The sequence below is a fragment of the Balaenoptera borealis genome (genome assembly GCF_965194805.1).
Source record: "Balaenoptera borealis genome assembly, chromosome: 7".
Taxonomy (NCBI): Eukaryota; Metazoa; Chordata; class Mammalia; order Artiodactyla; family Balaenopteridae; genus Balaenoptera; species Balaenoptera borealis.
The window spans coordinates 23,495,234-23,512,497 of record NC_138864.1 but is presented as its reverse complement, the minus strand read 5'-3'; the positions used below and the strand labels follow the sequence as shown (position 1 = coordinate 23,512,497).

Sequence of the window (17,264 nt, the reverse complement as noted above, 5' to 3'; positions counted from 1 at the left end):
CTCGCCTTACTAATAAGAAAACTGAGCTTCAAAGAAGTTAAGCATTTGCTCGAATCCTACAGCTGTGAAGTTGACAGACTGGCAATTTGGACCCAGGACTTGCTAATTCCAACACCCATCACGTTTTCCATCGCTCCTCACTCCTTATAACAGGAGTATGCGCTGGCTGTGATGGTACCTAACTTAGACTAAGGAAGTAAAGGGAAAGCTCCCAAAGGAGGTGGTCCCAGAACTGGTCCTGAATGAGAAATAGGAGTTAATCAAAGAAGAAAGGTTATGGTGTCACAGGGCACAAGGAATGCAGAGATTATGATACAAGTAAAACTGCTACTTCAGTGTGTTAGTGTGCCTGGAACCACACTGGTACATGAAGAGGGTGGCAAAGGATGGGGCTGGAAAGTGGCAGCCAGTTCATGGAAGGTCTCATGCGCCATTTACCAAGTGATAGATACTGCACTTGGAACTCTACAAACAATGACTCAATTAATTCATATACCCCGCCTTTATTTTTGTCCACATTTAGAGGATGCTAAAACTGAGATTTAGAGACATTAAATGATTGTCCAAGGTTACGCAGATTGAAAATTATAGAACTGGGATTCAAACTCCTACCATTCTGTTTCCAAAGTCATGATACGATCCAACTTTTAGGAAAATTACTCTAGCAAATAATGGATTAGCGGTAGAAAAGACTGGACTGTTGATATAACACAAGTAGGACACAACAGTGCCTTGAAAGAAGGTGAAGATGAAGAAAAGAGTCTCATTTTTAATAGAAACATAATATGATCCACATATGTAATTTTCAACTTTCTAATGGCTACATTAAAAATAAAAAAGGATAGGTGAAATTAAGTTTAATAATATGTTTTATTTAACCCAGTATATTCAAATTATATTTTAACATGCAATTATACAAAATTATTAATGATATAGTTTACATTCTTTTTTCATAAAAAGTCTTCAAATTATGGGGTGTATTTACACTTACAGCACATCTCAATTCAGACTAACCACAGTTCAGGTGATTAATAGCTGCATGTGACTAGTGGCTACCATACTGGACAGCTCAACTCTAGGGAATTACAGGGCTTGGAAACTGACTGCTCTTCTGGTTATGCTGACAATTGGAGATGAGCAGCTCACAATGATTACATGTATTTGAACTTCAGGGAAAGGAGATCAGCACTGACAGGACAATTTAAGATATGGTTGAAATCATAGGAGTGCATATTACTGGGGGCCAGGGGGAGAGGGGAGGATATACTAAGTGAGAAAAGTAGAGGTCCAAGAATGGATCCCTGGGGAACAACTATATCCTTAGTCTGGTTTCCGGAAAGCTCCAGCTATCACTGTGACCCTGCAGTGTGTATCAATCTGAGGCTATCCCTGCATACTTTTCCATGATTATTGGCAGTGGGTTCATTTCTGTTCATGTTCCTAACAATGCTAAGTGCTGCCCATCAAGGTGACTTTTGTAACAGTGAGTCTATAATATGACCTTCCTAATATTTTTTCTACCATTAAAGTTGAGCATTGTACAACCACTTACATGAATGCCATCATCGTAAAGGAAAAGAAAAATCACAAACTCATGATGAACACAATGACTCTGATGGAGGCCAAATAGTACCAAGGGCAACTAGAAGTCATGGCTTCCCCGAAGGAGATAGTGATCCATGTCAGAAAAACAAGGTAAGTTTTAAAAACCTACAGATGTAAATAAGCATCCAAATTTCAAGAAGAGAAATTCTTGGCTCATCCCAGAATCTAAAGCAATGCCTAAGTGCTCTGAGTGCCTGAGTTCTTCCCTCCCTGTCTTTCTCAGAATGCCCGTGTCTAACAAGTTAACTTGGTTGAGGAGGGTTAGGTACCTAACCCCAAAGGGTGCTCTCTGTGAATAATACTAGTAGTCTAAAATTCTACTCTTCCCTTATGAGTTGTTCCTAAGAATAAGGGCTCAATTTGCTGGATAATGAGCAGTCCAATTTTCTTTAGGCTTGGAGCAAACAAAAAGTGCTATTTATTTCTAACATTTAAACTGTGGTCTCCCAACTGAATTTTCTCAAGAAAATGAGGGGCTCTGTAAAGTTAGGTAACATATTCTTCAGAGATTGGTGGGAAGAAGAAGTTTTAAATAATCCCAGTTAAATAGACTTTTATTTTTCAATTTAAAAAGGAATGTGACCTCCCAGGCTAAGGATTAGAAATGAATTGCTTCTCTGCTTAAGAGTAAAAGTAATACCGAATATTTCTCTAATCTAAGAAAACTTTCCCCCTCTTTTTCTTTTTCTCAATATGAAAAACAGAACATAAGAATCTGACAAATACCAAAGCACATCATACGAATCGCCCACCTCAAAATATAATCTGCCATGAACAGTATGATTAACAGACAATTTAAGGGAAATGCTTGCTATCCCCGAAGACCAGGCAAAGCCTGAATATATTGAGCCCTCTCTGAACCTATTTATCACACGCTTAGGTACCACATGAATCTCATCTATTACTACAGTTCACAGATCATTGGTCGTTCGAGTTAGAGGGCATCTGAAGTATCACCGAGTCTCATCACCCCCTCATTTTACAAATGACAGAACAGGACTAGAGGCTAGATTCCCTGACTCCTTGTCCAATATTCTTCCTACTCTACTCTAATGCAGCCAAGAAGAGAAAAGAACTCCAATTCTATAAAACTCATGTGCATTTCAAAAATGTTTGTCATCATTTTTACTGTCAGAGTTTATCTGGAAGAGCTACAATGTCTTTTCTTAAAAGTTCTTTTTTTCATTTATAGGATAAGGGATTTTGCTTTGCTAATGAAAATGTACAAAAATAAGAGAAATGTCATGGACTTCACAGAAAATGTTCAGAATGAATTCACTGGACTAAAGTACATAATCAAATTCAATATTGCTTTGGTTATGTACATCCTTAAATAATTCATCCCTATTTTATATACACACTATCACACTACCTTTTTTTCACTAACAAAAACATAAAGGAATCAGTAAGGATGAAGGCAGGTACTTGTTGACCAACACATCTAGGGTCCAACTGGAAACATAAAGCAAAAAGAAATGCTTTGAACCAAGATTTGTTTTTCACTCTAACAAGCTCCTTGGCAGTTTGAAACTTGTTATTGTGGTGTCAATTCTCTGTCTTTGTTTTTTATCATTTAGGTGGCTGTTTCTGTTTAGGAATTATATGCAATGTGCATTTGTGCTGTAGAGAGCACACTTCTGAAGGTATAATTCTGTTTTTAATCATGACTTTAAAATTAATAGGCTGGAAGACACACCAAAGCCCCTGTTCAGGAGGCACAGAGGAAGCTGGAGTGAAATGTCCCTGGAGTTCCCTGCAGTCCCCATGTCCTGCAGTGACTCACACAGGACTTTCAGGACACAGGAAAGAGGAGGAGGATTAATGAGAAAATTGGGCTCCTTCGCACAACCATAGATTTATGAATGGTTGGTGGTAACATCATCCTGATAACAGTAAATAAATAACTAAAATATTATTTTCTCAAGAGCAGTCTCATTACACAGCTCATTCTTCTTTTTAGATCAGAGTGAAATCACTCAGCCTTTAGTCAGTCACTCTGCTGAAACAAGTTAATCACCTGGAAACTCAGTGACAATCAGTTATCATCAAATTCTCATTTGAGATACATGCCATTTGTCCCCAAGACCGAGGACATCGTATTATCTATCCATAATTTATTGCCTCTGAAGGATTCGGTGTCTGGTATTCTATGAGTCGGAATTGTCTATTCACCGGCATTTCTGAACAGAGATATTAAAATAATTTTAATATTTGATCTGATTATAAAAAGTACATTAAAAATGGAAAGAGAAAAGAGAAATCTCTTATAATTTCCTGACCCAAAGACAACAAGTCTCTTCCCCCAGTTACAGCTCACACTGCATGTGCTGACACCATCTGATGTGTGGGCTTGCACAACAAGGCCAGATCAGGGACCGGTGAATCCACCAAAGCAAATAGGACCCTGCTAGCCCTGTGGGAGCTGGGCAGTCAGCTGACTTCTTCTGGAGACGTCGGAGCTTCTTGTAATTTCCACTCAAACCTCAACAAGGAATCAACTATACTCCAATAAAAATTAAAAAAAAAAAAACCTCAACAAGCAAAACACTCAACTTTTGACCATATTTTATAGCAAAGAGACAATGTTTTATAGTAAAAAGGTATGACTATTTACTTGTGAAAGATCAAGCTTAAAAAAAAACCCTCATAAAATCCTCTTCTCTTTGTAAATGTGGAATATTTTTAGAAAAACAGCAAGGAAAGTTCACTCTATAAGACTGAGAATAATATCACCTTCAACGATGTCATGCCTTTTTTCTAAGGAGCTAACACATGCTCTAAATGTGAAAATAACAAACTCCATTTATAGCTCATTCTTTCTCATTACTTCTCACTGAGGAAGGTAAGAGAACTCTTCTTATTTCACCAGGGAGTTTAAAAATTTGATCTCACCTTTGCTAAGAGGTATAATGGCAAATATTATTTGGATTAAAAATAACCCATCTACACCCTACTACTGCATGCAATATTCTGACTTCCTACTATGCTGAATTCCACTACATACTGCTTGAGGAAATATTTTCTCACTTGTTTCAAATGTACTTGGCATTTAATTCCATTGAGTGAGTTCTTTTTTCTGTCATATAAAACAGAGATTAAAGAAGGAAATAATAAGCCTCCAGATTCACACCTTATTTTATTAGTAGGACACCTCCTGGTTAACCTTTCTATTGTAGATGAAGTTTTCCCCAGAGCAATTACATCATGGTAAGAGGAAGGAGGGGAAGGAAGCAAGAGACGAAGGTTAGAGGAGAGTTTAATAATAAGAGAAAAAAGTTATTAACAAAAGAGAAGAGAGAGTGAGAGATAGTAGAAAAAGGTGAAGTCAAGAGGGAAAAGATGAGAGAAAAAGTAGAAAAAGATGCACGTAAGATCAGAATATTGGACCATTAAACCCTAAAAATCAAATTATAATTCCACAACCCCAAAATACAGTGATATATTAGAAGTTCTGGCAAAGGTGTGTCATCCGATAAAATATTTATTTTGCCAGACTTTTCTCACCTACTCATGATCTCCCGTAGTCACCTGGTCTTGAAAACTTGTAAGGTGTATGTTCCATGTTACATGGGTAAGCCTATTAGGTGATATGTCTTCCAAGTGATCATCACTACAAAAAAATCCCTTGGACATCCTTCAGCAGTGATGTGGCGCCTTTGATGCCCATGGTCAGTGCTCCCCTTCACCCAACACTGTCTTCCAAGTCTTACTCCCCATTGGCCTGGTGGACATTGAGCAAAGTGGATGCACTTTTATCCAGTTTTTTCCCAGTGACATTGTTCATCAGACTTATTAATACTTTGTTCTGATTACCTGGAAACTCCATTTACATTGTGGTTCTCATACTTGGCTACTAAATGGAGTTCCCTCTGCTGTAGTTCTCAATGGGGGCTCCAAGATACTAAGGAGCTCTGAAGTAGTTTTACTCTTCACTTGACTTGTTTTCTCTTATGGGCTAATCTACTAATCACTGAATAAATAAAGCTCCAGCCAGAATAACTCACCTCCAAACTAAAATTTCAGTCTTTTTAGAGTCTTTGTTCAGATAATTATTTTTCTCAAAGCAAATAAACTTTAATAAGCCAATTCACCAAACTTTTTGCTCCATTTCTGAATAATTTCTCCAATAAATTTGTATTTTCAAGAAAATATTACATGCAGCAGAGTCTGTGATCTCAATTTCTCTAGTCCTGTAGTATGATCTTTTACATATAAAAATGGAAATGTCCTAGTCTTTTCTTGATTCAAGCAACCCTATGCAATGCCAGCCACAGCTTTAGCTTCCTTGGCTGTAAATTGTGGGGCTTTCTGTATGATAAGCCAATTGACAGACGTCTTCATTTGCCATAGGATCTGAGACAACTTCATTTGTGTCCTTTTTCTTGATGTCTCATATCCCTGTCGGCATCACAGCTTATTCATCTAAGATGCTTCTTCTGACGAGTGGCTCTTGTTCTTCCCTGATCTCTGCTGAATAGAACATCTCTGCTATTATTATTGTGCTGGAGGGGAAACATCTGTTGTCTTCTAGTTGCTATTTGTCATCATGTTTTCTAACAGTCGCACATTTCCCACTAGAACATCAGAGCCTAGTGATATTATAGCTCTGGATGCCTTCTGTGATCTTCACAAAACAAGCATTAAAGGGATAATCTGTTAAGCAAAACAAAGATTCCTTCTAGACTTTGTAAGTGCTTAGAGAGTAAAGACACCTCTTAAGAAAACTTAAAATGTTTTTAAAAATTCATTCACTTTTTTAGTTCCTTTAACTCTCTCTCTCCCTCTCTTTGAACTATTTTTAACCCAAGTTATGAATCAGAAATGTCTCCTATTTCTTAACTCTTCTCCCTGTTTTTTTATTACTGTTGAAATTTTTTAAAATTTATTTATTTTATTTTTTGGCTATGTTGGGTCTTCGTTGCTGTGTGAGGGCTTTCTTGAAGGGCAAGAGGGGGCTACTCTTCATTGCGGTGCGTGGGCTTCTCATTGCGGTGGCTTCTCTTGTTGTGGAGCATGGGTTCTAGGCGCGGGCTTCAGCAGTTGTGGTGCATGGGCTCAGTGGTTGTGGCTCGCGGGCTCTAGAGCGAGGCTTTGTAGTTGAGGCGCATGGGCTTAGTTGCTCCGCGGCATGTGGGATCTCCCTGGACCAGGGTTCAAATCCGTGTCCCCTGCATTGGCAGGCGGATTCTTAACCACTGCGCCACCAGGGAAGGCCCTGAAATTTTTTATTGAGGTAGATTTGCACACAGTGTAATATATGGATCTCAAGTTTTGACAAAGGTATACATCTATGTAACCCATGCTCCCTCAAGATTATATATAATGTATTAATCACCCCAGAAAGTTCCTCATGCCCCTTGCCAGTCAATTCCCCATCTCTGAAACAATCACTAATCTAATTTCTAGCACTTTAGATAATTTTGTCTATTCTAGATTTCATATAAGTGAAATCATACAGTAAGAACTATTTTGGGTCTGCCTTCTTTCATTCAACATAATATTTTTAAAATCCAACCATGTTGTTTCAACTATCAATAATTCATTCCTTTTTATTGCTGAGTAGTAGGCCACTGAATGGATGTATCATTGTTTATCCATTCTCCTGTTTATGGGTACCTGGGATGTTCCCAGTTTTGGGCTATTAGGTATATTTCTTTTTAATAAAAAAAAATCAAGATTTCTCTCCATTCATATGGAATACTGGCAGTGTTTATATCATACTAAAATAGTTAATACATAAAAATAAACTATGGGGGCTTCCCTGACAGTCCAGTGGTTGGGATTTCGCCTTCCAATGCAAGGGGCCCACATGCCTTGGGGCCAAAAAACCAAAACATGAAAAAAACAAAGGGAATATTATAACAAATTCAATAAAGATTTTTAAAAAACTATAAAAATGTAGTTGAGACACAAGTAGTAGATGCTTAAATGAAATGTTGAGATAGAGCGTATTTGTAGGTTCTTACTTTCCTTCTAAATTTAGTTATATGAGGTTTTTCTTCCTACCTTTTTTTCTTTTTGGTTGTAGGGCTGTCTCTACAGGAACAAGACCCTATCGATCCCCCTCCATCTTCAGGAGTGTAATCACACTGAACACACTTGATAATGGAGAATTGTCAGTAGTGCTGATAAGTCGGTGTGGCTCCATCCACACTCTCTCTCACCCCCTTGGGTTCAATGGCACATTTGAACAGAAGAAGTTACTATTGTGGTTCAGAGGTCAACCTGCATGCAGCCCAGCATCAGGGCAAAGTTAAAGTGGAGAAGCCTCACTCTCATCAAGCCTAAGACGCCACTATATTCCCATGAAGGGGTTTTGCTGTTGTCTTCATTTGTAACTTTACTTCTCATCTTTCATTCAAACAAAGCAATCAGAAGTGGCTGAGAGAATGGGAGATAAAAGGTCACTTCTCTGGCAGAGCCCCAAAGAGATCTGGGGGGCAAAGAGCAGAAGGATCCTATACTCTACATCTCAGGGAGGCAGAAGGACCATAGCGGCATGAGAGCACATCAGAGCATCTCAAAGACACCCACAGTCCAGGCCCAGGAGCAGCAGAGGTTTTCATGCCCTCAAGCAGGGCTCAAAACAGAGCAATTGCCATGAAGGAGTGGTTAGGACAGTTGCGAAGGCTACCTGTGTGGACCAGTCACCAAAAACTGGATGAGATAGGGAAGACTCAGTGAGCACCTGCAGGAACAGAGGACTGGGGGACCAGAGGTGCATCCCCACCCTACCCCTTGCTTTTGAACTAATAAGCTCTCTGAGACTTAACTACAACACCAGAAAAATGGGAGAGGGCAAGCCAAAGTTGACTGAAATTAAAGTTTTCACCACTGGTAAAAGGGGGACAGTGAAAAGAAATTAAGTTGGATTATAAAAAAAAATAAAGTTTTATTTCTCTGATACCCAAGTTTGTAGACAGAATTCATAACGGTGACACCTGCGTAAGCCTAAACAATTTCTGGAAAGACTGGAAGAAACTGGTAACAGTTGATGCCTCTAGAGGGAGGGAATATAGATCTAGTGTAGGAAGGTTTATTTTTATTATGTTTTAATATTATTGAACTTTTCACCAAGTACATTTAATTTTTAAATCAAATCTAATATTTAAACTAAGCAGAGAGACAGTACATTCAATATTGAATTGGTGTAAAAAACTTTCTTGGCTCTATTCCAACTGCCGTCATACACTTGGAATAATAACTTGGTTGTTACGTTCATTCATAATAATACTAGTATCGTTTTATGTTCCTTGTTTTTTGTGTACAGTCATTTGTACAGAAGATAAGAAATTTGGATATCAAAAGTTACATGAAATGAAGTGGAAAAAAAGTTGATTTCATGAGATGAAGTCAATGGAAGCAAATAAGCTGTGAGTGATTAACTGTTAAACTGATCTCTCTCCCCATCATTGCACAGACGGGACTTTAGTTTCATAATTTCTCCTTTTGCTTGTCCTTAAAAATTACAAGTTAAATAATGCATATGATGCTTTTCAATTCCATGGAAGAAATATGCTCATAAAAGCATGTTTTGCTCTTGTGGCAAATTATTGAGTGATTATCGAGTCTCGGGAATTTGTCCAAAAGCAGCACACCAGGCCTCATGCTTCTTTCTATCTGGTGGTGAGTGGTAGTGGCAAAGAGTTATAAGTTGTCAGCAAGGATTCTCCTTTTCAGTTGCCACAAAGCTGCCCAGTGGTTTCTAATTCCATGGGGTAAAAAAATCAAAGACAATATCATAAGGGACAAAACTCACATGTCAATATGTATACCAAGAGAACAGAGATGTCAGGAGAGTGAAAACTGCCTATGAGATTCCAAAACAACATAGGACTTTGTTACTTTATTGGATATATTTCACTGGAATATTTGATTGTATTTGTTTCTAACTTTAGGGAGCTTATGTCTATTTTAAGGGGGCTTAAGCATCTAATACCCTCATTTTCTCTATGACTCTGCTATATTTTCATTAATATATATTCCATATATTATATAATACAGATATATTTGATTTGAAGTCTGTTTTTCATCCAAATACAGTGAGGGAAGACTTGGGGACTCATTTACATAAATTGGCTGAAGAGTATTTTAATAATAATGATTTGGGGTCATATCTGGGCTTACGGGAGCCACGTAGACCAATGTGCAGATATTCCACAGGAGGAAGAAAGAAAGGAAAGAAGGGAGGGAGCGAGGGAGGGAAGAAGACAGAAAGGCAGGGAAGGAGAGAGAGAGAGTAAGAGAGGCGGGGAGGGAACTGATTTGTACTGAGCAGCGTCAATACATCAGGCGAGGTGCCAGACCTTTTCAGGCTCATCAGACTTTAAAACAATGCTGTTACGACAGTATTTGGCTCACTTTTACTGACAAGGAAACAGAGCTCAGAGTGGTAAAGCAAGCTTTTTGCTTTTCTCAGATACCCAGCTGGCAAGTGGTTAGCTCAAGAGTCAAACCAGACCAGCCTGATCTCAAAACCCCTGCCACCTTTGTTTAACAAAGCCATCTCTCAAATGATGAGAGCCTCATGGTTTTTGTTTGTTTGTTTGTTTTTTGTTTTGTTTTGTTTTGTTTTTTTAATCTTAAAGAGGCTAGATGAACGAGATTGTGGGCAATAAGGGATAAAGTAAAATTACTCTGAAGCACATTTGATAGAAGACAGAAGTATGTGGCTTTTTAAAGTTAATAAAAGGTTTTTTAAAACATTAAGAAAAACCATAGCTTAAGTAAAAGGGACATAAAATCCATAACTTCGGTCAAGAAAGCATCTATCAGATAAGTCATGAAAATGGGTGAAGCAAAATCAATCATGTTTTATTGATTTTAAAAACAGCAGAATTTGGACCACATAAAAGTCACATTTTGTATTTGTCAAGAAAACTCACTGAAGAAAATGAATTAGCTTGACAGAAATGAACTTGCCTTGAAAGAAACAATCATCTGATAACATTTATACTAATGGGATATAAAAAAGCCAAAAGTGAGGAGAACTAGAGAATTTTTCTTGGGTAAAACTAATGCTTAGAAAATTCTTTTTTTTTTTTTTTTGGCATTTTCTTAAAAAAGATTTTCAATTTATTTTAGGAAATTTATATTTAGGATATGTTCAGAGGGAAGTGAAATTTTGTTGATAAATTATTTCTTTAAATGGCATATCAATTTTAAGACTTTATATCTCTGTCTAGTCTGATTTTTTTGTGTATTTACATTCTCTAGATCTATATTTCTTTCTAGAAAAGATATAAAAAGTTTCTCTGTCTATATTTAAGCACCAACACTCTCTAAATCTGTATGTCATCTTCAACTGTCAGGTCAAGGACCACTTTCTCCAAGAAACTCTCACCAGAGTCATCCCTCCTTTTTCAGAACTGCAGTATGCTATTTGTAATCCTCTATTACACTTAAGGATTTCTATCCTGGATTACAAGCTTTTTAAAAATATGTTTTTAGTGTCTCCTCTACAGAACTATAAGCTATTTGAGAGAAGGAACCACATCTCTTTTTAATGTACTATATAAATAAAATAATTACTGCTTGATATTTGTTGAACAATAAAAATAAGGAAAAGCAAATGAATATCATACTCTGACATTTGAGAATGAAATGGTTTTATTCTCTTTCTAGTCTTGAGTATTGCTTGGATTCTGGTTGCAACTTGATTACATTAGAGTTTCTAATTTATCTTAACTCTTAATCATGTACACAAAAACATTTAGCACCACAGAAAATCCACATTCATATATTCTCTCAAATTACGCAGACTATAGGTCTGGGTGGATAGACGCATTTCTCCAAAATCAGCAAAAATACAACAAACTGCCAACAAATTCGTGCATCCATTTATGTGTTCAACAAGTTTCTAATGAATGCATTTTGGTTCATTATTTCTTTGCCCTCCAAAATCCCATGGTGTTGCCCCTAAACAGTCTTGGAAGGAAAGACTGGAGTATAAATGAGGTAACCCAGTAACATAGAAGTTATTTGGAAGTGTGACTCAAATCATCTATCATTTTCAGATAAACCATTTCCCTTCTTTCGTTTGGCAAAATGCAATTATTAGACATCGTAAAGCACAATGTTTTCTATGTAAAGAACTTGTACAACTGAAAGAAAACAACTGATCACACGCATGGCTTTGAGGGGCAACTAGATTCAGTTCTTAAAGAAGTCAAGAAATAGACATTCTTCAGCTAGGTGCTTTGTGACCACCTAGAGGGGTGGGATAGGGAGGGTGGGAGGGAGACGCAAGAGGGAGGAGATATGGGGATATATGTATATGTATAGCTGATTCACTTTGTTTTAAAGCAGAAACTAACACACCATTGTAAAGCAATTATACTCCAATAAAGATGTTAAAAAAAAATAAAATAAAATCATTATGCTGAATTGGAAAAAAAAAAAAAAAGACATTCTGCTGGCGACAGTAAGCCCAGTTCCCTAGTTGAACAATTCTCACTGATACCTTAGAGCTAAAGAGCAATTTCATTTTATGTAACTACTCCAAAGGAGCAGTCAGAATCATTTTTTTAATTAAAAAAATTTTTTTTGCATTATACAGACCAAAGTGAGGCATGTTCCTATAACTTACCATATGTTTGGATTCAATTCCTTTTGGTGGTAGGAGTCAAAGTCATCTCGTAGGATAATACTGTCGCTATGAATTTCAGCTAAAAGAAGAACAAAAATTTAGAAAAGGATTATACTAAACAATAGATTTAGCTACACAAAAGAGTCAACATGCTGCATTTATGAGGAATAACAGTATTTTAAATTACAACTGGATTTTAAATGAGCAGATGATTATATTTGCTTTGTCCCTAAACTACTAAGTGAAAGAGTCACTCTGTTGTTTAGAAGTCTGGAAACCAGAGCCCCCAAAGAGAACCCTACCAAGGTGTCACCAGGCTGCAGAGGTGGGAAGACCAAGGTCAGCACTAACCTACAAGGAGATGTCACCCAAGACTTGCCCCTCATAGCTCGACACACCCAGAACAAGGTCAGTGTCTAACTCATTTTAGAGCATTGAAGGGAACAGAACATTGTGACTATTTATTGTCAGCTAACATTGATGGTATTTACTAACCCATTTCCTCTTCTCTTTCCTACTATCCCTCTTGCCCTGGCTTGCTTTCTCTCATTCCCTATATTCACTCATTGTTTACTTAATGTGTTTCAAATTGTTAACATTTTTCCCCCTTAGAGCTGCACAGGAGAAATTATCTACATGAATAAGTAAAACTCCCAAATAAAGTCATGTTAGAAGTCAGGAAGAATGCCAGGGAACCATCCATAGTCTTATATATATTATCGTTACACTTGACATTGTATTAAATACTTATTTTTAAGCTACAGAAGAACTTGGGTCATGCCAAAAGCAAAGAATGTTTTCATAAACTGTAGAGTATGTGATATTTCCACTGAATAGAGGGTGGACGAGTAAAAACAATTTCATGACCAACTACCATGTAAGTAGGCTCATTTTTAAGGTTGTATGAGGAATGATAATTATTTCTACTCGAGTTGTTAAAAAATGAAGCTAGTGCTCAAAAAACCTCCTCATCTGATTCCCATGGTTTGCTTGGGAAATTTGTTTCAGCTAATATAAATTCTCTGGGTCTGTATAAATTTGTTAGGACTAGTCTACACATGCTTTTCGGGAAAATTAAAATCATATGATTTGATTAATAAAACATAACCAAAATTTTTTATTTTTTTCAAAAGTGACATTTTACCCTTTTTTGGGGGGCTCACTTGAATATAATTCACTGAAATCACTGGGTAATTAAAATCACCTCCAAATACCAGGAAGCACACTTCTAAATTCTCTTTGCCACCTGCAGCCATCCTCACCCTCTTTATACCAGGTATGCCAGCAGGTAAGCACATAACGAAGTCCGGGAAACCAGTGAATCAGCATGTATTGAGAGAAATGGCTGTTCAGACTCGAAGCCTTAGGCCTGACAATAGGGAGAATATGGATTTACACTGGAGAGAACACCGTGATGTCTTCTGTGCGTGGGAGTGATTTAATGACTCCTCTGAGCAATTAGATGCAGTGTCTGAAATGCCTACAGGGTACCGCTCTCTCAAATACCTAACCTGGTCGAGGCTCAGCTGGGCCACTGCGGGTCACCAGCCTGCCTCGGCTGCTAGAAGGCATGCTTCTAAGTGCTTGCGTTCATCTGCCAAAGAAGAGGAGCCCCAAGCTGTAGCATTACATAAAAGTAGAGCTTCTCAAGGCAGATTTTCCAAAGAGAAAAATAAATTAATTGGGTTTACAGGTTGAAAGAGAAAGCCCAAGAGACAAATACTGACCCATCTGCAAGTCCCACAGAGAGAGACATCTGAAAAAGCTGGAGCCAGCTAGGATGACTTCTTTTCATTTTTATTAAATAGTGTGTGTAGGAAACTGCTTTTAAAATAAGTCTTCACTGTCACCTATGAGAAATTTAACTCTTAAAGATTATTTGCTTTCTAGAGATTTTTTTACAAAGGCACGGGTAAGCCTCTATGGTTATTTGTTCATGTACTTATTTCTTTACAAACATTATTATATCCTTGACTATATACTTTACAAATATGAATTCATTTAATCCTCATAACAACCATAGGAGGTAGGTACTATTATGACTTCCATTTTATAGATGAGGAAACTGAGGCACAGAGAGGTTAAATAACCTGCCCAATATCACGTTGCTAGCAAGTGGTGAAAGTGAGATAAATCCAGTTGGTTTGGCTTCAAATCTGTGCTATTAACCACTATACAACCCTGCCTCAAGAACTGTGGCCCACTAAGTACACGGCAGAATGAAAAGATCATGAGAAAAATGAGAGGTGGCAACTTTACATGGTACCATTAAAAAAAGCATTTAGTTATTTAAACAACCTCATTTTAATTTTTGAAGAAATGGCCAAATTATTTCTCTTTTTACAACCCAATACTACTTTGAGCAGCTATCTCAGACCTGAAATAATCTCAACTCCTCCATACTCACAGCTCCTTGCCCATTGCCTCCATGCTCTACTATTTATGATGGGTAGGGGCTCTGGGGAAATTTCAGCATTAGAACACTGTGTCAAAAGATCACACTCAACAGGATCCCAAGGATAAATGTACGAACAGGTTCAGAAGTCCCTCCATTAGCCCCAGCTGGGCAGCTGTATCACCTCATAAGGTGAGGTCCCGGGTTCAAGCATAATCTGGACCTGAGTCTGATTTCAGTGAATGATCAGCGAATCAGAGAGGGCAGAGAGTTTCCTCACCTCTGTATCACCTGCTCACATGGCAGAGGAGTGAAACAAGTAGATCTAGTACTAGGGTCAGTGACATCGGGGTCTCAAACACTTACCTAGATGCGGGTGCATAGTGGCCTCTGTTGGAGCTGGACCGAGAGAGAAAAAGGGAAAGGTGATTGATTAGCAACAAGAGCAAAATCCATTAATAAATAATCACAAACACAGTTACAAAACTTAGTCATACTAAACAAATTAAATGGCTAGATAGAACCTTTTTAGAGGAGTAAGAAGAAAATGCCAATTAACATCCTAAAATAAGACGGCCAACTCACTATTCATTATATTTAAAAGTCAAAGTGAAAAGTAGAACCCCTTACATACAGGGCAGTTATTTATTATGCAAGTTTAGTCAGGTATCCCTTAAAACACACAATATAAATGTGATGTGAGTACCCATTACATGCCATGGGCTGTTGTGTGTGTGAGGTATAGAGACAAAAAGCACCATCCTTGCCCTCAAAGAGCTTACCATCTGGTGGAGACAACTACAATATAGTGTAATAAGTGCTATGGGAGAGTGTTCAGAGCTCCTGGGGTGAAAAGGGGGACAAGGGAGGGATACTAATTCCAGGCTGCCCAGGAGAAGAGGGTTGTCAGGAGAGGCTGCTGAGTTTTGAAAGACTAGCAGGAGGAAGATAGGTGGGGGTAAGGGAGGGGAGATGTGCTTCTTTCTGGAGTGAAAGTGAAATGGCATTGAGAGGTAAGACAGAACGGCCTTTTACAAGAACCACAACAATTTCAGCATGACTAGAAGGAAGTTTAAGAGGAGGGGGTGGAAAAGTGAAGTTGGTAAGATTGGGAGGCCAAGATCATGGAACTGAATGTTAAGGAATTTGGATTTTACCATGGAACCATGATGATCTCCTGAACATTTATCAGCAAAGGAGTGCATGTTCAAATATGCATTTTACAAAAGGGCACTCTGATAAGAGTTAGGAAATAAGGGACACTGGCCAATTAATACTTTGGTTATGTTTTTTTCTCAAAGGACTTCCAAATCTATGATGAAATATTGTCAATCACTATCTAAAAATTAGAACTTAAAATCTTTTACATTCATTAAAGAAGAACTTCAGTTGGATATTAAAAAAATTAGTTTCTATCACGATGGTCAGTGCTTCAGTTATGTTAGATGAAAAATCCAGACTTAAGAGCACTTTAAAACTAGAGACTGATGTTTGTCTTACTGCTGCATACCAACATATTATATATATTGAAAATACTTGTGCTCAGTTTTATGAAGTAGGTTCTGTGGAAAGTGTCATAGATACAGTTGTTAGAATACACATGCAAATGCTCTGAATCATCACTAGTTTACAGAAATCAAGAAAAAAAAAAAACCCAGAAGAAAAATTTAATGATTTTGTGTTTTACGCCAAAGGTTATTGGTTATGAGGAGTTTTACAAGGATTCACTGAACTGTTAACTCTAAGAATTTTTTGAAACAAAAGGAATAATTGCCAATTACCCAATAACCAATGACAAAAACAAGGCACACGGATGCACGTTCCCTCACTAATATCACACTACATATGAGTGAACTGAACTTGAAGCCTCAAGGAAAGCAAGAGTTTATTTGCAAGGTAGTTGGAAAACGTAAGAGAATTCATGTTGAAATTGAAACCTCCAACATACAAATAAATAATAATCTGACATATTTTCCTAATATGATCAATATGCAGATTTTTTAAAATAATTAATTTATTTATTTATTTATTTTTGGCTGTGTTGGGTCTTCGTTTCTGTGCAAGGGCTTTCTCCAGTTGCGGCGAGCGGGGGCCGCTCTTCATCACGGTGCGCGGGCCTCTCACTGTCGCAGCCTCTCTTGTGGTGGAGCACAGGCTCCAGACGCGCAGGCTCAGTAGCTGTGGCTCACTGGCTTAGTTGTTCCGCGGCATGTGGGATCCTCCCAGACCAGGGCTCGAACCCATGTCCCCTGCACTGGCAGGCAGACTCTCAACCACTGCGCCACCAGGGAAGCCCCCAATATGCAGATTTTAATTGCAATTGACAATTTTCTAAATTGTCTGCAAAAAACTCCAAAAATATTTGAAGAATTTCTTGTTGATATTGATAATTTTTGAGTTGCTTTTCAACTTATGTAATATCCCTGTGAATCCCATGTTAATAATACTAGGCTGACACAAGAGTAAATGAATTTACTTGGACACACATAGTTTTCAAACTGACATGTTTTTGTACCAAAGTTAAATCAGCTCTTCTGAAAAAAGATGGACAAATCTTGTTAAGGTGGGTGTGGATATTAAAGGAAAATAAATTTTTTATATTCGAATCAGTTATTGGAACACCTTTAAGTAGGTATGGAATACTTTGATATGTGAATCCAGTTTTCAAAGGTAAAA

At 37.7% G+C, this 17,264-nt stretch overlaps 1 protein-coding gene across 3 annotated transcripts in view; it reads right to left on the bottom strand.

Annotated features, from left to right (window-relative positions):
* The window catches only part of RELN (reelin), a 529,312-nt gene that overhangs the window by 257,302 nt on the left and 254,746 nt on the right, over nucleotides 1-17,264 (bottom strand). For all 3 annotated transcript variants that reach the window (XM_082399695.1, XM_082399693.1, XM_082399694.1), the window contains exons 5-6: nucleotides 14,955-14,987; nucleotides 12,194-12,272 (exon numbers count right to left, since the gene is read on the bottom strand). In XM_082399695.1, the coding sequence (XP_082255821.1) occupies nucleotides 12,194-12,272; nucleotides 14,955-14,987 (112 nt within the window). The remainder of the gene's footprint in view (nucleotides 1-12,193; nucleotides 12,273-14,954; nucleotides 14,988-17,264) is intronic.